This window comes from Narcine bancroftii, chromosome 5, assembly GCF_036971445.1.
Source record: "Narcine bancroftii isolate sNarBan1 chromosome 5, sNarBan1.hap1, whole genome shotgun sequence".
In the NCBI taxonomy this organism is placed as follows: Eukaryota; Metazoa; Chordata; class Chondrichthyes; order Torpediniformes; family Narcinidae; genus Narcine; species Narcine bancroftii.
In genome coordinates, this window is record NC_091473.1 from 72,675,917 (window position 1) to 72,703,518 (window position 27,602).

The 27,602-nt window shown below is 40.3% G+C and overlaps 1 protein-coding gene across 1 annotated transcript in view; it reads left to right on the forward strand.

The window, feature by feature from the left end:
- Window positions 1-27,602, forward strand: part of cdc73 (cell division cycle 73, Paf1/RNA polymerase II complex component, homolog (S. cerevisiae)) — a 328,288-nt gene that overhangs the window by 28,381 nt on the left and 272,305 nt on the right. Inside the window, exons 2-7 of the mRNA XM_069937837.1 lie at window positions 9,559-9,664; window positions 10,522-10,591; window positions 10,825-10,887; window positions 10,985-11,037; window positions 15,400-15,488; window positions 19,979-20,195. Of these exons, the coding sequence (XP_069793938.1) occupies window positions 9,559-9,664; window positions 10,522-10,591; window positions 10,825-10,887; window positions 10,985-11,037; window positions 15,400-15,488; window positions 19,979-20,195 (598 nt within the window). The remainder of the gene's footprint in view (window positions 1-9,558; window positions 9,665-10,521; window positions 10,592-10,824; window positions 10,888-10,984; window positions 11,038-15,399; window positions 15,489-19,978; window positions 20,196-27,602) is intronic.

Here is a 27,602-nt window from a genome sequence, read left to right on the forward strand (position 1 = left end):
AAAAAAAATTAAAAGGTAAAAAGCTTGAAAGGAATCTAAAAAAACATGTTGCCTGTACCAGGTCCTACTTTCTTGATCACTTTCGTTTACCTGTTAGGACAGATAGCTATCATATCCCTATTTCAAAAGTTGGTGGGGGGGTGGGGGAGGAGGAATAATCAATCTGTGTGCCAATATAGTTCAAGTAAGTTTGTCACACTCTAATGAATGTTTTATATTTCTTCCTTAGATTATATGTAATTTTTCTTCAGGGAATGCAGGTCTGCATTTCCATATTCCATCATGTGGTATTTAGTTGGGAGTTGGACTTACACAAAACTGCTAAATACTAACTGGCTACCACCAAGGTGACCTTTACGAACGGAATTTGATCTTTGGTCAATCTCAAACTCACGTCCCCAATATCTCACAAAAGGTACAACTCTGGATCCTGTGGAAAATCCACTTTTGTAATTTTTTCAGAATGTCCCCATGGTCTTCCCAGAAGGGTCTCATCTTTGTACATAGTCAGGTGGAGTGGAGGAAGGTTCCAATCTCCACACCATACCTAAAGCTCATTTCTGAAATTTCAGGCTTTGATTTGTGTAATTCTTGTGGTGTGAGGTACGACTGGTGCAAGAAATTTTACTGCACCAACCTGTACCTGGCGTTGTGTCCGAGTCCGACTCCCATCTCTCCTTCAACCTGTGTAAGCCCAGCCTGGGCCCTTACTTTGGAATATGCAATACATCCTAGAAATACATTTACACATATTCCCCTTTAGAATTATAATCTCCATGTCGCTACATTCAAGTAGGATTATTAGTAATTATTAATAAAAATATTGTTTTAAAAATAACATTATCTTGGTGAATTTCTATTGCTGCTGGCCGATGATGTAACAACACTTAAAAGTGTTTGGGAAGGAAAATCTTCGATAATCAGTGTAATTACTTCAAATGAGAGCTCAGAATCTGATATCTCTTTTGGAAGTTTTCTATAGAACATGTGAATAATGTAGCTTGCTGAATGTAGTTAAACCTAAAAGAAAGCATGTTGATAATGACATTTGTTAACTTGTCCTTGGAGCATGATGCAAGGTGGTATTCCCGAGAATTGTCTGCTGTTGTAAGTCTTATCGGTAGGCAGGGCCATGCAATGTGTTCCAGGCCTGAGTTCTTGATCTTTTGCTCAAACAATGATATTCTGGTGTATTTAGCAGTGTGGTGCTACTTTTCTTTGAGAGTGGCTACCAAGGTTTATCAAGATTTGTCATGAACTTCAAAACTTGGAACTTCATTATTGGAGGGCCAGTTTGGTTGAGGACCTTTGTCTTGCACATACTAAGTGTAGAGTTAATTTTCTCTGGTGCTTCATTGAAGGCGTTGATAGTGACTTGGAGAGTGTACTCTTTAAGGACGTCAAGGTAGATTTAGGAAAGCAAATTGAAAACAAAGAAGGGCTGAACAGCCTACTTCTATTTCATCTGTTTTTAATAATTTTGAAGAATTTAATCAATCTCATATTAACTTTCTGTGCTTGGAATATAAAAGATTTCAGTTTTATCATGTGAAGGATGCAATATCAAAGCAAGTTGTTGCAGATTTTATACCAACAGTGAGTAGTTAGTTTGGTGGGGGTCATTCATCATTTTTATCACTGAATAAATTCTATTTAATTGTTTGCATCATTACAGAGGAAAAAAAAGAATAAAACATTAATCAAATATCCACAGCCAATGATATAAAGAATTTTTATATTTTTATCCCCATCCCCCTCCCACCCAAAAGTAAGAAAAGGAAAAAAAAGAAACACCTACCATTTAATATGCAATAATGTTAGCATATACAATCATTAATTGTTATTAAAAGTTACTAATTAAGAGGAGTGGATAAGATGGGAGAGGTGGATGGAAAATTATCCATAAAATCCATATATGGTTTCCAAATAATATAAAAATTTTCAACTTGATTCCTTAATTTTTTCCAAAGATATACAATTTTGCATCTCATTATCCATCTACTCAATAACATTTCTCTATCATCTTTCCATGATGTCGCTATACATTTCTTTGCAGTTGCTATTGCAATACTTAAAATTTTTTCTTTGTATTTGTCCAATTTCAATTTTGTATCCTTTTCATAAATATCTCCAAGTAAAAATATTCTTGAATCCTTTGGTCTCTTTATCTTCATAATTTGCCCAAATAATAAACTCAGTTCTTTCCAAAACCTTTTCCACTTTTTCACAAGACTACACTGAATGCAAAAAAAGTCCCTATTTATTTTGTACATCGAAAGCACTTATGTCAATAATTAGGATTAAGTCCATTGAACTTATATGGGGTATAAGACAATTGATGAAGAAAATTATATTGAACCATTTGATATCTAACATTTACTGTATTTGTAACATTTTCATAACATAATTTTGACCAAATCTCCTCCTGAATTTGTATATTTAAATCTTTTTCCCATTGGATTTTTGACTTATATAAATATTTTTTCTTTACAGTCTCTTGTAATTTTATATATATATATATATATAAATATATATATATATAAATATATATAAATAAATATATATAAATAAATATATATAAATATATATATATAAAAATAAATATATATATATATATATATATAACAGATACATTTGTTAAAAAATTTATTACTAATATATATATTATATAAATATATATATATGTATATTAGTAATATATATATATAAATATATATATGTGTATATTAGTAATAAATTTTTTAACAAATGTATCTGTTATATCTTCAAATTGACTTTGTTTAGGGAGTCTCAAATCTGCTCCCAGTCTCTTTTTCAAAGACATTTTTAATTGATAATATGCAAAAATTGTATTATTATGTATATTGTATTTATCTTTTAATTCATCAAAAGTTAAGAAAAAAGATCCTAAGAAACAATCTTTTATTCTCTGTAAACCTTTACTAGACCAATTATCAAATAAAGAATTACTCAAAGTAAAAGGAAGAAGTTGATTTTGTCTGAACAACATTTTTGGTAATTGATAATTTTTAATTCCTCTCTCAATATGAATTTGTTTAAAATACGTTTCAATATGGAAAAATCTGAAGTTCCTTTAAACGGCACTCTATTACATTTATACAAAATTAACTCCGGAATAGTTTCACCAATTTTATTCATTTCTATTTGAATCCAAGGTGGTTTTTCATCCCGTTGATAACTGGAGGAGAAAAACCTCAATTGAGCTGCTTTAAAATAATTCTTAAAATTTGGTAGTCTTAGTTCACCCTGATCAAATTTCAACATTAATTTTTCTAAACCAATTCTTGACATTTTGTCTTTCCAAAGAAATTCACATATTATTTTATTCAAGTTTCAAAAGAAATATTCTGGTACTTGAATGGGCAATGATTCAAACAAATATTATATTCTTGGAAAAAATATTCATTTTAACACTCTTCCTATTAATGTTATTGGTAAATCTTTCCATCTTTTCAAATCCACTTGCAAATTTGTTAACAATGGCAAATTATTTGGTTTAATTCCTGTATTTAATGGCTTCATTTTTCCATTTAAATTTTATTGATCTTTTACATTTAGAGTAATCATAGGCATTACTTCACTTTTATCACCTGCTGCTAACCCATACTTATTCAACTTATTTAAAGACATTTCTGGCCTTGTTAAATATACCAAAACATCAACAACAAAAAAACTAATTTTATGTTCTTTATTACCAACTTCAAATCTTTTAATTTCATTATCAGTCCTAATTCTGCCAATAATTCAATCGCTAATGCAAACAAAAAGGGTGATAATCGACAACCTGGACTAGAAGTTCTTGTGAGATTTGTTTATTCGTAATCACTTTTGCTTTTAGTTGATCATACAATGCCTTTATCCAGTTTATAAAAGTATTTGGAATCCCAAAAGCTTTAAGTGTCTCAAATTAAAAAAAAATCCCATTCCAATTGATCATATGCTTTCTCTGTATCTAATGCTACCACGGGAATCTTCGTATTATGTGCTATATTTACTAAACTTAAAAATTTAACTATGTTATCTGCTGATTTTCTATTTTTGAATAAAACCAGTTAGATCTAAATTTATTAATTTTGGCAAAAATTCAACTAGCCTACTAGCTAATGATTTCAATACAATTTATAGTTTTCAATAATAATATAGGTCTATATGAAGAAGGTTGTAAACAATATTTCCCTTTTTTTGGAATTATAGTTATTAATACTGTTTAATAAGATTCGGGTAGATCATAAACCTCTTTCATTTGACCTAATACCTCCATCAATACAGATATTAATAGCTCCTTAAACTCTTTTTAAAATTCTGGTGGGAAACAGATTTCACCCGGAGCCTTATTCTGTAGAGATTAATTTTTTCTGAAAAATTCTTGGACAGTCTTATCTTTTTGTCATCCACTAACAATGATAATTTAATTTGTCTCAAATAATCTCTTATTATCATCTCTCTTAGACTTGGAATGATAACGTTTAGCATAAAAGACTTTAAAATTATCATTTATTTCCTGCATTTTATGTTATCTGTCCTGATAATTTCTTTGTAGCAATTATTGTTCTAGAAATCTTCTGTTTATAATTGTCATGCTATAACCTTATGGGCCCTTTCACCCAACTTGTAATATTTTTGTCATGTTCTCATTATATCTCTCTCCAGTCTATAAGTCTGCACAGCATTAAGACTTAATTTATTCAACTGTAACAATTTGCTCTTCTCTTAATCTTTATGTACTTGAATTTCCTTCTCCAATTTCATTACTTTATCTAATTGAGTTACTTCTTTCATATTCTTTCTTTATTTTTGAAGTATAACTTATTTAACTTCTCAAATATGCCTTCATTGAATCCCATAATACAAACTTACTCGCAACTGAATCCTTATTAGTATCTAGAAAAAAGTTTATCTGTTGCCTCATAAAATCACAAAATTCCCTTTTCTTCAGCAAAATAGTGTTTAATCTTCACCTATAACTTACCTTTTGTTCTTCTTCCAATGAAATAGACAAAATTAAAGGTGAATGATTTGATAAAACTCATGCTTGATATTCCATGTTTTGTACTCTATATTCAAGTTACTGCAGAAATTAAAAGCCATATCTATCTGCGAATATGTTTTAAATTGGAAAAAAAAGAATAATCTCTTTCATTTGGATGATTTTTATCCATATATCCACTAAATCCATATCTTTCATCAGATCTGTTATCATTTTTGCTACCTTATTTTTCATCATTCTATCTTCCAATCTATCTAATTTTGGGTCTAAAGCAAAATTAAAATCCCCTCCAAATATAATTTTTCCTTTGGCATTTGATAAATTCATAAAGATATCTTGCATAAATTGACATCATCTACATTTAGTGCATATACATTCATTAAGGTCCATTGTTCAGAATAAATCTGACAAATCGCCATAAACACATTTCCCCACTACATCTATATTAATATCCAATATTTTAGCAGATAAATTTTTATTAATTAATATTGCTGTACCTCCAGCCTTAGAATTAAAAGATGCTATTACTGTTCCTACCCAATCTCTTTTAATTTTTAATGTTCTTTTTCCATCAAATGTGTTACCTGTAAAAATAAAAGTTGCCTGTTTTAATTTTTTTCATATAAACTAAAATTTCTTTTCCACTTTATTTGATTCTGCATCCCAATAATATTAATACTAATAAAATTCATTTTATCAGCTATCTAAAGTCTCATATAATCCAATAACTGTCCAAATTTCCATCTCCACTCCTCCTATATCCGAAGTAATAACTAAATATTTCATAATACAATTATTAAATTTAGGTATATTAAAGAGAAAAAATAAAGGAAAGATAAAGAACAGAAACCGTACCCCCCACCCCCCCCCACCACCCCAAGGTGCACATTATTAACATTTATTGACTCCTGATCGAAAGAAGTTGAGATCGAAAATCATACCTGCCCACTCGATTCCGTGGAAGCCAGGCTCATACTCTCACCTAACTCCCCGAAATTATACTATCCCTTATGCCTCAAATTTACAATGATCAATTCATTTTTTTCTCCACACAGATCTATTGGGTAAAACTGTCTTCTCTAATATTTTCTCTCCTCCTTAAACTTATATCATTTCATTATACATTCTATTACGAGCCCAAAGGACCACAAAACCCAGCAGCAATAGACATTCACCAAGACAAGTAGTTTTTAAAACAAATTGTTTTTAATCAACTTTAAACATGAAAACAGAATCAAATTCCATCTTATCTCTATACTTAACTAACACTAAATTAACCCCCTTCTAGTTCAAAGGGCACATGTATATAATGTGTGTGTAAATTTAAGAAAAGTTCTTTGGTTCATAGTTCAATTTCACTTCTCCTTCCAAGTTCTCTGGATGCAGGCAAGCCTTCTACTGTGCACAGAATTTAACGTATAAAGTTCACTAGGCTTTGGTGCTCAAAAGGTAAATGTTTACCGCTCAGGAAGGTTCTTGTAGGGTTTTTAGAGAGAGATTTGTTGTTCCAATATTTCCACAACTGAGGTACCACCATTAGTCACCTCAAGGTCTCACTGATGAAACTTGTCCCATCAGGGTTTTCCAGATGGTAACCTCTTTCTTCAGGTTACCACAGAGTTCCTTTCTGTTCCACTTATTCCAAGAGAAATATCAGACAGATAGCACTTCCAGCCATCCACTGTTCTGGAACTTTCTGTTTCCAACCAGCTCTTCTTGGCTTGTTTCAGCTGTGACTGTTCAGTCCCTTTTCACTGTCACACACATTAGCTGAGAGGGCTTGTCTTCTCTCCCCCTCTCTCTCTCCAACTGAGACTGCCAGAGAACCCATGTGACTCTCACTTGCAAAACCCCCACCTTCTTCAGCAAACAACAGGAGTTCTTCTCTCTTAGTCAAGTAGTTGTCTTAGATAAACAAAACCCAGTAGTGACCTTTCTGTGAGCACTTTGCAGAAAGGTCAGATGTCTTGTAGTTATCCAACCATCCAGCCTGTCTCCAATTCTTCATTCTTTCAAATAAGATCTGTTTTAAAATGTGTGTGCATGTATGTAACCCACTAATCTTACCAAATTCTCCCAATATTTATCCATTGCAATTCCCAACTGCAATCTTTCCACTTCCTCTCTCTTCAAATATCTCCCAGTTCTCGTCTCATTTTCTCTGGTAGTGAATCTGCAAACACTTTCGCTTCATTGGGTTCTGTAAAAAATCTTTTTATCCTCAGAAACAAAAACTTTTAATACTGCTGGGTACCTTAAAACTTTCTTCCATTGCACATTTTTAACAGCATTATTTTTATTTTCTTTTCAACAAATCAAAACTTTATCAGGGTAAAATAAAATCTTATTATCATTATAAATCAATGGGGATTGTCTCTCCTTCGTTTGCTTTACAGTAAGCTCCAAAATCTTCTCCCTCACTTCATAATGAAGCAACGTGACCAGAATTGAATGTGGCTTCTGATTTGGCTGTAGCTTAGGTCGTAATGCTCGATGAGCTCTTTCAATCTCAATATCTCCTTGAAATTAACTTACCCCCAAAGTTTACAGAATCCAACGTTGTAAAAAATCTCTTCATATCTTGCATGTCATAGCCTTCCTTAAGTTCAACAATTTTTTATATTATTTCATCTACTAAAATTTTCCAACATATCAATTTTTTGAGTTATTTAATTGCAGCCACCTCAGCTTGAACGTTCTTCATTTGCTCTTTAACATGCTGAATTTCAAATTCATTACCTTTAGTTTTTGCGTCCATCACTTCAAATTTTTGTTCCATTTGAGACAGCATTCTGTCCACCTTCTTCATAGAACCCTTATTTTCAATTATACCCTCATTACATTTTTTAACTTCCATTGTTAACTGTAACAAAGTTTGCCGGAAAGAATCCATTTCAGTTGTAGATATATAAGACTCCTTTATTTTCTCCTGTTTTTTTTTTTGTCCCAAACTCTATGTTCAACATACATTTCTTCTTCCTGCTCTTCATCTTGATCACTGGAGCTGGAGGCTTCTTGACCTTTTTAAAAAAAAAAAAAATGCCTCCTTTTTTGTGCTCTGAACCTGTGTGACTCCTCGCGCATGCTCAGTGTCACTTCTTCACCCCTGGTTGTCGGCCATTGTTGGGGGAGACCTTGGACAGCGATGTCCAAGCTGTCTCCAGCTCCAGGTCTGTCACCACGGGCGCTTGCTTTCCGGAGAGCTCCAGAATCCTTCTTCAAGGTGGACCTCTTTTTTAATCAGCTTCTTTTTCTTGTTCAAGTTCTTAAAAAGTATCAGTTTATCTTTCTTAGGAGGCATTGGTTATTGTTCTGAAGGCCTTCCGATAGCTTCCTCTTCTATTTTCTTGCAGTCAGTTCAGGCTTCTTAATCCTTTTTTAAAACTTTTTTTGAGAGCGTAGAGAAGTCAAGTCTAGCCCCACATCATCACGTGGCATCCCCCCACCCCCCCAAGCCGCCTCCATGTTGATGCAATCACTAAGAAGGCTAGCCAGGGGCTATATTTTGTGACATGTTTGAGGAGATTTTGTATGTCATCGAAGACTCTTGAAACCTTGGAGAGCATTCTTGCTGGTTGCATTACTCTCTGGTATGGAGATGCCAATGCTCAAGCCAAGAAAAAAAATGGAGGGTTGTTAACCTGGCCTGTGACAGTAGGGGCACCAGACTTTACACCATTGAGGACATCTACAAGGGGCGATGTCTTAAAAAAGCAGCCTCTAACCTCAAGGACTGCCACCACCCAGGCCATGCCCTCTTCACTGTGCTATCATGGGTGGGGGGAAAGGTACAGGAGCCTGAAGATGAGCAATCAGTGGCACAAGGACTGCTGCTTCCCTGTTGCCATCAGTTTCCTGAATGATCAATGAACCAAACCCACTGCTTTGCTTTGACTTTTCGTGTATTGTTTTTATTTATTTTTGTAAGGTGGTTTGTGTAAATGCTTGCATGCAAAACAATGAATTTTGTAACTTGCTCATGGCAATAAATTTTGATTCTAATGTTCGGTAAATTTATTATCATTAGTAAATACTGTAGATGCTTGTTTGAGCAACAGAAACACTTGTGCATTTTCCTCATTCTTTTGCTGATTGGGGAAGATATTACAAATATGGTAAAATAACTTGCTTTCTTAGCTGAAGAATTGGTGTAGTTGGATGTGATGTAATTTATATGTATATTTTTGTGAATGTTTAAAATCTCAATGCACATTTTTTTTAACAAAGGAAGAAAATGTTGTTAACATGAGCAAAATCAAGGTTTATGTGTTACTTCAGAGAACATTCACTTTACAATTTTAAACTTTAATTTAAATCTTTATTTATTCATATTTATTTTAATTTCATTTATTCATTTCCTCAAATTTAATTTTGGTGCTGTTTGTTTGAGGTTGCCCGTTGCCTGAATTTCTGGATAATGGGGATTTTACTGTATTTGAAAAATAATTTAGCATCCTGATATAAAAGAGCAAGTCTGACAATAGTGAAGGCATGTAGTTTTTATTTTGTAGTGCATTGTTTCACTAATTTCATTTTTGCTTTTCATGTAGGACAGGCAAGGAAGGTCAACCTAGGGAGTATTATACTTTGGATTCCATTTTGTTCCTGCTTAACAATGTTCATCTCTCTCATCCTGTGTACGTGCGGCGTGCTGCAGTAAGTATTAAAACCCTTTGATTTGGCATTTTCAATCAAACGAGTTCTTAGTAATTTAAGTTGGTATTTTTTAGCAAGATGTATAAATGGGATCTTTTGACAAAGAACGTATAGAAATGCTAAGAACCATCTGTTTGAATGCTGCTAGTATTTGAATTCAACCAAATTTACAAAGTTTTACTTGAATTTACACAGTGGAGTAAATAAAGCTCACTTTCAACAAGGGTTAATTAGGAAAGGCTGCAGACACTTGGGTTTTAGTGCAATCCACTAAAAGTGTGGGAGAAACTCAGCAAGTCCTGTGATGTCTAGGGTAACAGGTATTGCCTTCATCACTAAGTGCAAAAAATAGGCAGGCACCTGAAAAAAAGAATAGGCAAATAGAGGAGCATCGGCTAATAGGTGGATAAGGGTGGGAGGGTAGAAGAGAAAAAAGCTGAAAATTGATGGGGAGCTCTCTGAATAGAGAGGAAAGGGAAGGAGGTGGGGAGCTGGAGAAAAAGAGACAGAGGAATAGAGAAAGAGAGAGACACACATAAGGAGTGTAGTGGAAATTGGTGAAGTCAGTGTTAATGCAGTCTAGTGTCAATTTGCAAGTAACCTTGGTTTGGAAGTGCAGTAAGCCATGGATAACATTGGTTTTGGAATAGTGTGTGGAATTAAAATGGTTGGCTATTTGGAGATCCTTGTTATATTTTCTGAGTCTTCATTCTGGGACTGAAATGCTTGTGAAGGTGTAAAAAGAAAATTTATTTTGTAAATGTAACGGGGTTAATGGAGTTAAATCATTAATATACTAACCGTTATTAAAGCAGTGAGACTGTTTCAAGTATTGACTGCTCTGTTTCAATTTTTAGACAGAGAATATTCCTGTGGTACGAAGACCAGACAGAAAGGATCTACTTAGCTACTTAAATGGTGAAACATGTAAGTTTATGTTAATCATTAGAATCATTGAAACAATTTTATTGATCCTCATTGATTTAGGCTGCACATATAAAATATTTCTTCCCCTGGAAATGTTTCTGTTAGTGATTCAGATGAAGAAATCAGTATCTGAGGATTATACTTTTGATAGATCTCGTCGAGTCATGCAAGTTGTTAACTTGTATTTGCAGTTGCAGATTTTTAAAAACGTTTTTACTGTTTTATTTCCCTAGCAACATCTGCAAGCATAGACAGAAGTGCCCCTCTAGAAATTGGTTTGCAGCGATCAACGCAAGGTATTTATGAACTATTTTCATCAACAGGTTTTTTTGAAAAAATACTTCTTAAAACAAATAATTAATGCTTGTTTTTCTTGTATTTGTTAACTAACAGTGAAAAGGGCAGCTGAAGAAATATCATCAGAATTAAAGAAGCCCAGGATAGAGGTAATCAGTTTATCTGATTTGCTTGAATGAAGAAGGGACAATATTTCCTGGAGAAATTAATGATAATGGCCACATCACCTCTGTGCAAGGATTAGTTCGCTAAGTTCTTAATTCCTTGCTATGCATTCTCTAATGGGGGTGCATTTTTCTTCATCCATTCAATGTTCAGTGAGATCCATAATAGTGCTCTTGCACTCTATGTTGAATCTTTTAAATCAAATGGACTTTCCCTTGTATTCTGATGGAATGGCCTGAATAAAAGTTTGTATCCATCTGACTTAATGGTTAGAATCATTAATATGGTGTTGGTTACTCAGTTGTCTACTTACAATGCAAGTCCTGGAACCAAACCCCATCATAAGTCAGGGTCTCTGTGTAGTCTTTAATATTCATGATTTTTTGGTGGGAGTGTGCCACATTGACCACCGCCAGTGGGCTGATATCACCTCAAACCGTGCATCTTGGCGCCTCACAGTTCGGCGGGCAGCAACCTCCTTTGAAGAAAACCGCAGAGCCCACCTTACTGACAAAAGACAAAGGAGGAAAAACCCAACACCCAACCCCAACCAACCAATTTTCCCCTGCAACCGCTGCAACCATATCTGCCTGTCCCGCATCGGACTTGTCAGCCACAATCGAGCCTGCAGCTGACGTGGACTTTTACCCCCTCCATAAATCTTCGTCCGCGAAGCCAAGCCAAAAAAAAAAGTGTGTACATTAATATTTGGCTTTTATACAAGTATTGCCATGAGAAAAAATAGAGTGATGGTGATTCATCAATTAATAGGGAAATGCAAGTTGAAAGATGAGCTTGCAATTTGTGGCTTTTTATGCCAGTTTTGCATTTTAAATTTTGTAATTAAAAAATCTAGTGGTCCTTTAATATGTGAAACACTTTTGTTTATGTTGGAGAAAATAAAATGCATTATTGAGCAACCTGTGTTGTGGTATCACAGTTTAAGAAAGCGATAGAAATTTGTTTGAAATGAAATAGTTTTCAAGATATTTTCTGTTGGAAATATGATAATTGGCTGAGATTTGCAGTGCTTAGTTCTGAAGGAATTGGATAAGGAAAGAATGACCAACAGGCACAGTTGGAAGTTCTAAAGATACTAGGTCAGAGAAACACAAAAAAACTTAAAAATTTTATCTTAAAATCAGGGGTCGTCCTATACAAAGAGTATAAATTTTGGACCTTGATGACGAAGTCACAACACCGCTACCATCTTCCTGCTGGCTTTGTTGTAATCCTGCACGTGCCCTGTTAGTTACTTGCAAAGTCTCAGCACACCTCCATGGGATCTATCCACCCAGTCCGACTGCTGTTGGCTACGTACAGGCTTTAAGCAGCCTGTTACAGGAGCAAACAGTGGTTTATTTTAAGATATCCAAATAAAATTTAAGCTTTTAAATAATAAATTGTTATTAAAATATTGTGATTTGGCTTTTAACAGCATGTATCAGTCAGCAATAAGTGCCAGATTTTGGGGGTGGGTTGGGGAGGTGGAGCTGTCTTATTACAAAGGGTATCTCTCAATTCCAACATTTTAGATGGAAATTTTGGGTTGTTCTATACACGAGTCATCCTATACAATGGCATATAAGTATTTGAAAACTGATTATGAACCTCAGTGCTATAGAGAGATGAAATAACTGTATATACATTTTTTCACATGTATTTTAATTTTTTTCAAAAATATACATAGTAACATTTTAAATATAAAATATATTAAACATTTTCTTTATAAACACAACAAACAAAAACAAAACAGTCCCTCCATACATACGGATCCGCTCGCCGTCAGAGCTTACCTATGTTTTAAGTTTATAGAGTACAGTTTTTGTATGTTTAATAGTTTACCTTTATAATTTTTTTCCTTTTTATTACTGTATCTGGGCCCCATTGTGGTCCAGTTATGGCTGCCATACCTTTACATAAGTGTTATATTTGTTCTTTAAGTTGTATGTGATTTTTTTTATTCCCCATAGGTATTCAGCTGTTCATTTCTGCAGTTCGTCGTGCTATAAGTTGAGGGGAGTTGAACTTCCAAGTGATCACGATACATTTTTTTTGATACTGCCAGAATTATTTTTATAAATGTGATTTGATCAATTTGCTGGTTATTACCATAAAATTACCTAGTTGATATAGCTCTAGGTTACCCGTGAAGGCCATTCCTGTTATCCTGGTTAATTTTTCTGTGATTTCTTTCCAAAATGGTCTCACTTTCATGCATGATCACGTGACATGTAGAAAAGTTCCTGTGTCAATCCCACATCTGAAACACATCTCTGAAATTTCAGCTTTTGATCTGTATAATTTTGTGGGGTAAGATATCATTGGTGTTTTTTAAACAAAAATATACTGAACTAATCCATATCTTGCATTTATAAATGATGTCATGCTGTCCTTACACCAATCTGACCAACTCATTTCTGAAATCACCACACCCAAGTCCGACTCCCAACTTTCCCTTGACCTCTGCCACCCTGGCTTTGCACTTTCACTCTGAATACATAGTACTATTTTGTTATAAATTTGGGTGTATTCCCCATCCAGATTGCTCGCAGTTTCACTAATTTCAGGTGGGGTCAGCGTTGATCTGCATCTTTTAAGAACAATCTAAGGTTAAGAAAACAGAAGAAGAAGAAACCCTCTCTTTGGCGCCATCTTTTAAAACCACTCCTCCTAAAGCGCCATCTTTTGCCCCTAAATCAGAGTTCCCACCTTGCTACTTTCCTTACCACCTTTCTATCTTTTCAGAGCTCTTCATATAAACCCCAATGGTTTTTTTTTAATAATGAAAACAAGATGGTTCAGTACTATTAGTATAAATAAGAAGATACGACAATCATTTAGTTCCGTTCTGAAATGGTCTTTTCAGTCCTTTCAGCTGGCGACTTTAATCTTTTCATAACTTTCTTAAAATTTCTTCCACTTCTTTATCTTTGAAAATTCGTCGATTACCTTCTGAGACGTCCACCCTCAATGTTGCTGGGTAAATCATTGAACATATAGAGTTTTTGGATTGCAATTGTCTCTTTACCTCCTCAAACTCATTTATTTGTTTAACCAAGACAGGGCTAAAGTCCTAGAAAAACATTACTTTTGCATTGTTCACCACTAATGGGCCATTATTACTTTTTGAATATTTATATGCTGCACCCAAGATCGCATCTTTCTCCCGATAACTTAAAAGTCTTGCCAGGACTGGTCGTGGTCGCTGTTCTTCTGGGTCTGGGGAGCCCTTTCAATTTGCAGCCTTGCATTTAACATGTTTTGTCCCAGCATTTGTGGGATCCATGTTTTCAAAGAAACTCTCCACATCTTTTCCCTCTATTCTTTCTCTCAGTGCAGTGATTCTTACATTGTTATGTCTGCTGAAATTTTCCATATGATTGATCTTCTCATCAATCCTTTTTTTCCCTGTGTCCCATGATTTTGCTTTTTCTTCCAGTACCTTTAGCCTGTCAAAGGTTTGCTCAGCCTCCGAACAAGTAATTCATTCCATTAAATCTTCCATGACTTCTTTGATTCCCTTTACTGTTTCTGATATGTCTATCAGCTGATTACACACTTGTAAAATGAGTGCATAAAATTTCTGTCTTGTTCAGGATGTTGGTTATATCTTGGAATGATGTCCCACCCCCAACTCTGCTTGTTTCTGCCAGTCCCAATGCTCCTCCTGAGTCTCTCCTCATCAGGCTTCCACTCGACGTTCCTGGCCGATTTGTTACTTTTTCAGTTTTTGCTTTTGGTTGCTGTGGCCATTTGGCACTAGTTTTATCCATTTTTTATTATGCTAAAATTCTAGTTTTGAGCTTTCTGTCTTTTTAATACGTTTTGTGGAGAGCTCTTTCAAAGCACTTCTGCTCAGCTCCTTAGCATAGCCATGCCTCTAACAGTATGTACATTTGCACGGAGTGGAGTGATGGATAAAGAGTAACTGGCATGGAGAAAGATACGAGGAACTTCATGTAGGAAAAAAAAGTTAAATTTACTGTATATTGTAGAAGATGGGTGAAAAGCAATGCTGAAAACAGATTCTCAGGGAATGCATTTATCATTAGAACCATGGTTATTTTATCATGCAAATGAATTGTATAACAAATATGCAGATTAAAATAGTTCGAAAATGTGAAAACATTAGAAAATTATTGAAGGCACAAATCTGAACTATATTTACTGCTGAGCATCAAAATGTTTTTACGTTGAAATAATTTGAAATTGTCTGAAAATTTTAGATCATTAGTGGTTATTTCTCAGCATGGATTGTATCCTGGCTAATACTTTGGATTGTATGTCTCAAGATTTAGCAGTGGTGATTCATAAAAATTAACATCATTGTTTATTTTAATTAGGATGAAGAACGTGTACGACTTGACAAAGAGCGCTTGGCAGCTCGATTGGAAGGCCACAAAGAAGGCATTGTACAGACTGAACAGATCCGGTAAACTGAATTGCACAAGTATTTCTTGGTCAACAGATATTTTATAGTAAAATGAAAAATTTAATACAAAACTATTTACAATTTTACAGGTAAATTTGAACTTGCTGCTTTTCCATAATTCCATCTAGATGGATTTAAGTCCTTTATATTTTTCATGATTACAAATCATTAACATTGGACATGTCAAGAGTAGGAAGGAATCCATATACTCTAGCTTCATGCAGTCCCTTAATAGAACCTATTCTTTTATTGGTATATCTCTTGCTCTTAATATGGCTTGAGATTCACCTGAATCTTATTTGTAGTGATACTTCATAGCCCCACTTTATCATCCTCTTTGTACATAATCTCCTATACTTTGAAAGGGGCTCTCCTGTTTCCAGTTGCCTGTAACTGCCCTGTATTTCCTTTATTTTTCATCAAACCTTCCAGAATTCTGGATAAACCAAATTCATCCAGATTTCCCCAATCTTGCAGTTTGTACCTTTCACGTTCATGGGAGCATTTTAGCCCTGCATTTCTATGTCATTTTTATAATGCTACTACTTGTTGGACATTGTTCTATCTGTATACATCTAGTTGCAATCTAATTTCTTTTGTTTTTTTTCCTTGGGTTATTGAAATCACTTTTTGCCTATTTAGAACATTAGGTTCTGAATCCTACTTTGTGCATTCATTTACACAATCATGATGACATTCTCAAAATGCTACCCCATTGATATTTCCACCATTAATCCAATCTCATGTTGCAAAGTTTGATGTTGTACAGACTTCTATAGTTAGAGAAATGCTGGAGAACTCAGCCAGACCTTTCAGCACCTACAGGAGACAAAGGTATATTGCTGGTGTTTTAGGCCTGAGGCCTTCTACAAGGAAAAATCAGAAAAGGTAGAAGCAGGATATATCAGAAAGTCTCAGAATTCATCAATAAGGGAGGAATCCTGACCAACCAAATGTGTTAATTGGATATGATAAGGTTCTAGGTGAGAATTTATCATGCCTGTGCAAAAGGAGACAGGGAAAGGAGAGACAACAGGGGAAGAAGGAAGTGGGGGTTTTAACGAAAGCCAGAGAAGTCGATATTAACGCCATCCGGTTGGAGGGTGCCCAGTCGGAAGAAGAGGTGGTGTTCCTCCAATTTGAGGGTGGTCGGTAAAGGAATGGACTGGGATGGAGAATTGAAATTGGTGGCCGCTGGGAGATTCACGCTATTGCAGCGGACAGAGCCGGGGTGCTCAACGAATCAATCTCCCAGTCTGTGTTCAGTCTCTATGATGTAGAGGAGATTGCAGCGGGAGCATCAGATGCAAAAGATGACCCCTGCAGATTCACAAGTGAAATGTTGCTTCACTTGGAGGACTGTTCGGGGCCCTGAATTATGGTGAGGGAGTAGGTGAGAATGCAACTGGAGCATCTCCTATGGTCACAGGGGTAGGTCCCAAGGGAGATTGATGGGGAGGGGGGAATGGACAAGAGAGTCACGGATGGAGTGGTCCCTGCAGAAGGTGGAGAGCGGAATATGTGTCTCGTGATGGGATCATGTAATAAGTGGCAGAAATGGCGGAGGAGGATTATTGAATAAGGAGGCTGGTGGAGTGGTAGGTGAGGACGTGAAATCTGTCTTTGTTGCGTGTTGGGGGCAGAGGGGGCCAGGGCAGATGTGCAGGTAATGGAGGATATGCGGGTGAGTGCCGAGTTGATGGTGGTAGAGGGAAAACCACATTGTTTGAAGAAGGAGGACATTTCTGATGATCTGACATGGAAGTCCTCATCCTGAGTGCAGATGCGATGGAGATCGAGGAATTGAGAGAATGGAATGGAATCCTTATTGGGGACTGGGTGGGAAGAGGTGCAGTGGAGGTAGCTGGGGGAGTTGGTGGGTTTATAGAAGATGTTTGTCGTCTGAGATGGAGACAGAGAGATCGAGGAATGGGAGAGTTTTCCTGGAGATGGACCAAGTGAATTTGAGGTTGGGGTAGAAGGTGGCAGCAAAGTGGATGAAATCAGCGAGCTCGTCATGGGTACATGAGGCAGCACGAAAATAGTAATCGATGTAGCGGAGGAAGAGTTGAGGAGTATTGCCTGTGAATGCTTGTAGCATGGATTGCTCCATGAGGCCAACAAAAAGGCATCCCATAGCTAACAATCTGGTGAAAGTGCGATATGTCAGAGGAGAAATTATTGAAGGTGAGGAGAAGTTCTACCAGCTGGAGGAGGGTGTTGGTGGAGAGCACTTGTGGTTCTCTTGTCCAGAAAGAAACAAAGGGCTTTGAGGCCTTCATTATGGGGAATAGAGGTGTATAGAGATTGGCTATCCATGGTAAATATGAGGAGATAGAGTTCAGGGAAATGGAAGTTGTTGAAGTGTCCCGGATGTAGGTGGGGAGGAACTGGACCAGGGGGACAAAACTTAAGCGGAGACCAATTCATTGGAGCATGAGCATGAGGATACGATGGCTCTGCCAGGATATTTGGGTTTGTGGATCTTGGGTAGGAAGTAAAAAGGGGCGGTATGGGGTTGGGAAACAATAACATACCACGGAGGTGACTGGAAGTGATGAGTTCAGAGATGGTGTATAGTACAGTTGTTTGATGAGTTTTGGTGGGGTCCTGTTGGAGGGGTAAGTAAGAGGAGGTGTCTGAGAGTTGTCATCTGGCTTTGGCCAGATAGAGGTCAGTGCATCAGACTACAACAGCTTCACCCTTGTTTACAGGTTTGATAGTGAGGTTCAGATTGGTGCAGAGAGAGTGGAGGGCCAGTTCTTCCTAGGGGGTGAGATTGGAATGAGTGAGGGAAGTAGTGAAGTCGATACGCTTGATGTCATGGTGTCATGGTGATAGTTGGAAATATAAAGGTCCAGAGCAGGTAGAAGACTGGAACGAGGTGTCTAGGAGGTGTAATGTGGGAGAAGGGATCTGTAATGGGGTGTGGAGAATCGTGGTATGGGAGTAGGCATGAAGAAGGAGCTGATAGAAGAAGAGTTCAACATCATGGCATGTGCAGAACTAGGTGTGGATGAAGGAGAATGAAATGAGGCCTCTACTGAGGACACAGTATTCAGGTCTGAGAGGGGAAGGTCAGAGGGGACGATGAAGACCAGACAGGGGTTAGAGAGAGGTTCAGTGGTGTGAAGAGTATTGGGGAGGGGAAGAGGATGGTTGGATCAGGAAGTGAAGGTTGGAAGGTCCAGTGGAGGTTGGGAAAGTCAGAGGGTGAAGAGAGAGAAAGAGGCCTGTGCACTCCTGGAGCCTGGGTGGGATGTAGGCTTGGTCCTGTAGGTTGAAGGGGCCAAGGTGGAGACCCACGTCTGAAGCTCGGTTCTGTAAGTCACAGAGATCAGGGTGAAAGTTCACGTTGGAGGCTCGATTTGGTAGGTTGCCAGGGCCAAAACAGAGACCCACATATGAAGCCCAGTCCTGTAGTCCGATGGGTTCAGGGTGAAAATTCATGTCAGAGGCTTGATTCTGTAGGTTACCAAGACCAAGGTGGAGATCCACGTCAGGATCTCAGTTCTCTAAAACGCCAGGGCCAAAATGGAGAACAACGTGGGGCATCTCTAAGACAGCAATTCCACGGAAGTGAATTTCCAATCCTTGATGAATGCCAGGTGTGTGTAGAATTGGCGGTTGATGAAGTGTAGGAGAGGTCTGCGGCTGATTGAGGTGAGTGAGGTACAGAGCTGTGGTAGCGAGAGAACAAGGGTCTGCTGGTACCTGTGCATTGAGCTGAGGGTAGTCCATAGGATACGGTGGGAAAATCGAAGAGATCCAGTGGGGGCCAAAATGGAAGACTTGGAACCGGAGCTGGAATCTATGTGGCACCAGATGACAGCAAAGGCAAGTAGTCAGTAAAGACACATGGCTGTGGAAGTAAGTATGGGAGAGAATGTGATCGTAGAGCTTCAGAAAAGCAGGCAATGCAGATGGGGAGCAGTGAGAGAGACTCTCATAGTACTCTCTTCAAAGAGAGGAGAACTTCTTCAGGGTAGGTATCCCTTGAAGAGATTTCGCAGTGGATCAACTGAACTGATGCTGTGATTGTAGCAAATGCACCAAAATGCTGGAGGAACTCAGCAGGTCTTTTCAGCATCTATAGGATATATATATTGCCCATGTTTCAGGCCTGAGCCCTTCCTCAAGGAAAAAAATCAAAAACATCAGAAAAATCTCAGAATTCAAACAATGGGGGAGGAATCCAGACCAACAAAATGTTAATTGGATATGATAAGGGACAAGGTGAGAATTTATCATGTCTGTGCATTTAAGATATACTGAAGACGTTTTTTTGCTCTAAATGTATAAGTGGTATCATGAATTTCAGAATGCTTGGCCTCTTGAGAAAATATTCTCAGAGGTTTGTTCATTTGTTGCTTGATCACAAAAAAATCTCTCTGTTGTAACAAAGTATAATTTAGTTTTTAAATTGGATTATTTGTGTGAATTATAGATTGTGATAAAACCAAACATGGAACTTTTTTTTGTGCTTCTAGGTCATTATCAGAGGCGATGTCTGTTGAGAAGATTGCTGCTATTAAAGCTAAGATCATGGCCAAAAAAAGGTCCACTATTAAGACAGATCTAGATGATGACATTGCAGCTTTGAAGCAAAGAAGTTTTGTAGATTCTGAAGTAGATGTAACCAGAGATATTGTCAGTAGAGAGAGAGTATGGCGAACAAGAACTACCATTCTCCAAAGCACTGGCAAGGTGAGTCCAGGTGTATGAAGCCATTTTTTTTAAATTTCATGAGTTTACAAAGATCAGTACAGATGTTTGATGCCCAGTCCTTGTTGAGTTAGCTACATGCACTTTGCACTGAGGAATTGTTGAAACTTGTGGAGCTATGATCCAGAAAGAGTGATGCTTTCAGTTTGAGGGCAACATTTTTTTGGGTTTGAATTTGTAAGGTGGGATGCCACAGTAATGAAAAATATTGCTGTTGCTGTAATGTGGTTAGTTTGTTTAATTTTTTCCAATTTTGATTTTAAAATTAGGATGAACTTGTTGTCTGTTAATTTACCTGTCAATGACATTCAGCAATTTATTTCACAACATTGAATGTAGAAACATTTATGTTGTTAAAATATTATGTAAAAAGCATGTTTGCAATAAATTACTTCATCTCCAACATCGAAGTACTCGAGATGGCAGTGGCCGACAGCATCGAATCCACGCTGCTGAAGATCAAACTGCGCTGGGTAGGTCATGTATCCAGAATGGAGGACCATCGCCTTCCCAAGATCGTGTTATATGGCGAGCTCTCCACTGGCCACTGAGACAGAGGTGCACCAAAGAAGAGGTACAAGGACTGCCTAAAGAAATCTCTTGGTGCCTGCCACATTGACCACTGCCAGTGGGCTGATCTCCCCTCAAACCGTGCATCTTGGCTCCTCACAATTCGGTGGGCAGCAACCTCCTTTGAAGAAGACCGCAGAGCCCACCTCACTGACAAAAGACAAAGGAGTAAAAACCCAACACCCAACCCCAACCCACCAATTTTCCCTTGCAACAGCTGCAACCGTGTCTGCCTGTCCTGCATTGGACTTGTTAGCCACAAACGAGCCTGCAGCTGACGTGGACTTTACCCCTCCATAAATCTTTGTCTGCGAAGCCAAGCCAAAGACTGTAAAAAAAAAGCAAAATCTAAATTGTGAGAAACTAAAGCCACATATCAATTTTTATTTTGTTTAGAATTTAGCCAAAGCCTATAAAACAAAATGACACTGGAATTTGAAAATCCAGGAATGAAACTGTGAAAGAGGAAAGATAAAGTTTTTGACCATTATTTCTTGGATTAACTATTTCTTGCATACTTTTTCTATTTTGTTTCCATTTAAATGTATAGGGATCAGCCCTCAACAAGATGAGACTAACACGTTCAATGAACTTGATATTTATTTGTAATCTGAAGTCAGCAGTGCAGATTGCTGTTTGTGATTGGAATCTTGTCCATTTTTATCCCAGCTTATCCCAGCAGATTGCTGAATTGATATAGGAACATAGAAACATAGGAAGTATGAACAAGAGTAGGCCAAAAATGGCCCATCGAGCCTGCTCCGCCATTCAATACGATCATGGCTGATCTAATTTATGACCTAACTCCACCTACCTGCCTTCTCCCCATATCCCCTAATTCCTCTATCGTGTAAAAATTTATCTAACCGAATTTGAAATATGTTTAATGGTTGAGGCAGCCTCAACCACTTCCCTGGTTAGAGAATTCCAAACATTCACTACTCTCTGGGAAAAATTATTTTTCCTCATCTCTGTCCTAAATCTACTCCCCCGAATCTTGAGACTGTGTCCTCTCGTTTTAGTTTCCCCGGCCAACTCAAAAAACCTTCCTACATCTATCCTATCCATACGCTTCATAATCCTATATGTTTCTATATGATCTCAATGACAATGTTGCCCCATTGTTAGATGCCCTTGTGTTGTGAATGACTTGTGATATTTCTTTAGATTCTGAGGCGGCAACTGTTTTCTATACAGTTTAGGAAGGAGGGTGGTTTGTTTGGCATGTTGTTCACTCTTTGGCTTGGCTTCGTGGTCGAAGATTTATGGAGGGGTATGTCCACGTCTGCTGCAGGCTCGTTGGTGACTGACAAGTCCGATGCGGGACAGGCAGGCACGGTTGCAGTGGTTGCAAGGGAAAATTGGTTGGTTGGGGTTGGGTGTTGGGTTTTTCCTCCTTTGTCTTTTGTCAGTGAGGTGGGCTCTGCGGTCTTCTTCAAAGGAGGTTGCAGCCCGCTGAACTGTGAGGCGCCAAGATGCATGGTTGAAGGCGATATCAGCCCACTAGCGGTGGTCAATGTGGCAGGTACCAAGAGATTTCTTTAAGCAGTCCTTGTACCTCTTCTTTGGTGCACCTCTGTCTTGGTGGCCAGTGGAGAACTCGCCATATATCACGATCTTGGGAAGTACTTTTGCAGTTTTTGCATAGCCTTAATATAGTCCTGTCCTAGAGACTTTCCATGTTTTAGATTCTCCATTTTAAGATGCCATGACAAAAACATTCCCATATACTGGTAATGTTTCAGTTTTTCAATTAGAATGAGAGATTGCACTTTTTTTTGTTCTGTAAATCTTTCACCCAGTTGGAGTATGGATCAGATTGCTTGTTTTTTGAGTCCAGGCTGATGTGTCCTGCCCATTGGAGAAAATTAAGTATGATCAGAGTTTTAATCACAAGTTAAAGGAACTGAAGCAGGCCACTAGGTCCATCGAATCTGTTCCATGACTCTACACTAAGATGAAGTATGTTCATTGCCTAGTTCCAATTTCCAGCCTTTTTCCCATATCCCTTGATACCCTTACTTTCTTTGGCTTGGCTTCGCGGACGAAGATTTATGGAGGGGGTAAATGTCCACGTCAGCTGCAGGCTCGTTTGTGGCTGACAAGTCTGATGCGGGACAGGCAGGCACGGTTGCAGCGGTTGTAGGGGAAAATTGGTTGGTTGGGGTTGGGTGTTGGGTTTTTCCTCCTTTGTCTTTTGTCAGTGAGGTGGGCTCTGCGGTCTTCTTCAAAGGAGGTTGCTGCCCGCCGAACTGTGAGGCGCCAAGATGTACGGTTTGAGGGGAGATCAGCCCACTGGCGGTGGTCAATGTGGCAGGCACCAAGAGATTTCTTTAGGCAGTCCTTGTACCTCTTCTTTGGTGCACCTCTGTCACGGTGGCCAGTGGAGAGCTCACCATATAACACGATCGTGGGAAGGCGATTGTCCTCCATTCTGGAGACGTGATCCATCCAGCGCAGCTGGATCTTCAGCAGCGTGGACTCGATGCTGTCGGCCTCTGCCATCTCGAGTACTTCGATATTAGGGATGAAGGCGCTCCAATGAATGTTGAGGATGGAGCGGAGACAACGCTGGTGGAAGCGTTCTAGGAGCCGTAGGTGATGCCGGTAGAGGACCCATGATTCGGAGCCGAACAGGAGTGTGGGTATGACAACGGCTCTGTATACGCTTATCTTTGTGAGGTTTTTCAGTTGATTGTTTTTTTAGACTCTTTTGTGCAGTCTTCCAAAGGTGCTATTTGCCTTGGCGAGTCTGTTGTCTATCTCGTTGTCGATCCTTGCATCTGATGAAATGGTGCAGCCGAGATAGGTAAACTGGTTGACCGTTTTGACTTTTGTGTGCCCGATGGAGATTTGGGGGGGCTGGTAGTCATGGTGGGGAGCTGGCTGATGGAGGACCTCAGTTTTCTTCAGGCTGACTTCCAGGCCAAACATTTTGGCAGTTTCCGCAAAACAGGACGTCAAGCGTTGAAGAGCTGGCTCAGAATGGGCAACTAAAGCAGCATCGTCTGCAAAGTGTAGTTCACGGACGAGTTGCTCTTGTGTCTTGGTGTGAGCTTGCAGGCGCCTCAGATTGAAGAGACTGCCATCTGTGCGGTACCGGATGTAAACAGCTTCTTCATTGTTGAGGTCTTTCATGGCTTGGTTCAGCATCATACTGAAGAAGATTGAAAAGAGGGTTGGTGCGAGAACACAGCCTTGCTTCACTCCATTGTTAATGGAGAAGGGTTCAGAGTGCTCATTGCTGTATCTGACCCGACCTTGTTGGTTTTCGTGCAGTTGGATAACCATGTTGAGGAACTTTGGGGGGCATCCGATGCGCTCTAGTATTTGCCAAAGCCCTTTCCTGCTCACGGTGTCGAAGGCTTTGGTGAGGTCAACAAAGGCGATGTAGAGTCCTTTGTTTTGTTCTCTGCACTTTTCTTGTAGCTGTCTGAGGGCAAAGACCATGTCAGTAGTTCCTCTGTTTGCGCGAAAGCCGCACTGTGATTCTGGGAGAATATTCTCGGCGACACTAGGTATTATTCTATTTAGGAGAATCCTAGCGAAGATTTTGCCTGCAATGGAGAGCAGCGTGATTCCCCTGTAGTTTGAGCAGTTTGATTTCTCGCCTTTGTTTTTGAACAGGGTGATGATGATGGCATCACGAAGGTCCTGAGGCAGTTTTCCTTGGTCCCAACAAAGCTTGAAAAACTCATGCAGTTTGACATGCAGAGTTTTGCCGCCAGCCTTCCAGACCTCTGGGGGAATTCCATCCATACCTGCTGCTTTTCCACTTTTCAGTTGTTCAATTGCCTTATATGTCTCATCCTGGGTGAGGACCTCATCCAGCTCTAGCCTTGGGGGCTGTTGAGGGAGCTGGAGCAGGGCGGAATCTTGGACTGAGCGGTTGGCACTGAAAAGAGATTGGAAGTGTTCTGACCATCGGTTGAGGATGGAGATCTTGTCGCTGAGGAAGACTTTGCCGTCTGAGCTGCGCAGTGGGCTTTGGACTTGGGGTGAGGGGTTGTACACAGCCTTTAGAGCCTCATAGAAACTCCTGAAGTCGCCAATGTCCGCGCTGAGCTGGGTTTGCTTGGCGAGGCTAGTCCACCACTCATTTTGGATCTCCCGGAGTTCGCGCTGAAGATGGCTGCATGCGCGACGGAAGGCTTGTTTCTTCTCTGGACAGGATGGCTTTGTAAGGTGAGCCTGGTGGGCAGCTCGCTTCTTTGTCAGCAGCTCCTCGATTTCCTGGCTGTTATCGTCGAACCAGTCCTTGTTTTCCCTGGAGGCGAAGCCCAGTACCTCTTCAGTGGATTGCAGTATGGTAGTCTTCAGCTGATCCCAGAGGGTTTCAGGGGACAAGTCCGTGAGGCGGATTGCATCGTCGAGCTTTGCTCTGAGGTTTGCCTGGAAGTTTCCTCTCACTTTGTCTGACTGCAGGTTTCCAACATTGAACCTCTTTCTGGGGGCTTTACTGTTCCTGGGCTTTGGCTTGAAGTGAAAGTTGAGCTTGCAGCGAACCAGCCGGTGGTCAGTGTGGCATTCCGTGCTGGGCATGACCCTGGTGTGGAGCACATCTTGTTTGTCTCTTTCTCGCACCAGGACGTAGTCCAGGAGGTGCCAGTGTTTGGATCGGGGATGCATCCAGGTAGTCTTCAGGCTGTCCCTCTGCTGAAAAAGGGTGTTTGTAATGACAAGCCGCTGTTCTGCGCAGAGCTCCAACAGGAGGCGCCCATTGTTGTTGCACTTGCCGACACCATGCTTGCCCAGGATTCCTGGCCAGGTTTCTGAGTCTTTGCCGACGCGACCATTGAAGTCGCCAAGGATGACAACCTTGTCGGCTGTAGAGGTGCGTTGAATGAGGTTGCGCAGGTCAGTGTAAAACTTGTCCTTTTCTGCTGGTTCCGCCTGGAGGGTTGGAGCATAGACACTGATGAGGGTGATGCGACGCTTGTTTTGAAGGGGGAGTCGCATGGACATGATCCGGTCCGAGTGGCCTGTCGGGAGGTTTTCGAGTTTGGAGGCAATGGAGTTCTTGACCATGAAGCCTACACCAGATAGGCGTCGTTCATCCAAATGCTTGCCAGACCAGTAGAGTGTGTAGCCCGCGCCGCGTTCTTGGAGGCTGCCTACATCTGCCAGGCGGACTACACTGAGAGCGGCTATGTCGATGTCAAGTCTGACGAGTTCATGTGCAATGAGGGCAGACCGACGTTCAGGTCGGTGGCTGTCATCCTTGTCTAGCATGGTTCTGATGTTCCAACATGCTAGCTTGAGTTTGTGAGCATCTTTTGAGGGGGAGGACGTGGAGGGGGAGGACGTGGAGGGGGAGGACGTGGAGGGGGAGGACGTGGAGGGGGAGGACGTGGAGGGGGAGGACGTGGAGGGGGAGGACGTGGAGGGGGAGGACGTGGAGGGGGAGGACGTGGAGGGGGAGGACGTGGGGGGGAGGACGTGGGGGGGGAGGACGTGGGGGGGAGGACGTGGGGGGGGAGGACGTGGGGGGGAGGACGTGGGGGGGGAGGACGTGGGGGGGGAGGACGTGGGGGGGAGGACGTGGGGGGGGAGGACGTGGGGGGGGAGGACGTGGGGGGGGAGGACGTGGGGGGGGAGGACGTGGGGGGGGAGGACGTGGGGGGGGAGGACGTGGGGGGGGAGGACGTGGGGGGGAGGACGTGGGGGGGGAGGACGTGGGGGGGGAGGACGTGGGGGGGGAGGACGTGGGGGGGGAGGACGTGGGGGGGGAGGACGTGGGGGGGGAGGACGTGGGGGGGGAGGACGTGGGGGGGGAGGACGTGGGGGGGGAGGACGTGGGGGGGGAGGACGTGGGGGGGGAGGACGTGGGGGGGGAGGACGTGGGGGGGGAGGACGTGGGGGGGGAGGACGTGGGGGGGGAGGACGTGGAGGGGGAGGACGTGGAGGGGGAGGACGTGGAGGGGGAGGACGTGGAGGGGGAGGACGGTGGACCTGTCCTCGGGCCTGCGCAAAGGAGCTTTCATGTGGAGTGCAGTGCGCGCAGTACTGGCCCCACCCTTTACACCCATGGTTCGTGTGCCGTGGCCAAGCAAGCTGGGACGTGGCAGCGAGGTCCTTGGGTCGTAGGTTTTAATCGGAGTGGCCTTCTCCTATGCAGGTTTCTTACCCGGGCTGGAGGGGTCTGCCTCCCCTCCTAGGTCTTACTAATAAACTACTTATTCATATCCTGTTTAAATAGTTCCAGTGACGTGGCCTCCACTGCTTTGTGCAGCAGTGAATTCCACAGATCCACTACCAGTTCTTCTTCCTCTCTGATTTTTATTGGATAACTAATTTTAAGACTAAGACCCCTTGTCCTTGATTCACCCAACAAGGGAAACATCTTATCCGCATTCAGTCTATCAAAATCTTTCAATATTTGAAATGTCTATGAGATTCCCCCCTCGTTCTCCTAGATTCCCCCCTCGTTCTCCTAGATTCCAACGAATACAACCCAAGAGCTGTCAAATGCTACCTATACGCCAGCCCATGCATTCCAGGAATCATCCTAGTAAATCTCTTCTGCACACTCTCCAACAGCATCACATCTTTTCTAAGATTGGGGGCCCACAACTGTACACAGTTCTCTAAATGGGGTCTCACCAGTGCCCCATAGAGTCTCATTAACACCTCTCTACTCTTATACACTATAGCTCTTGAAATGAATGCTACCATAGCATTCCCCTTCTTCACTACCAATCCAATCTTTTAGATTGCTCTGCACAAGGACGCCCAGGTCTCTTTGCACCTCCGAGGATTGAATTTTCTCCCCAACCAAATAGTACTCTGCCTCATTGTTTCCATTGCCAAAATGTAGAG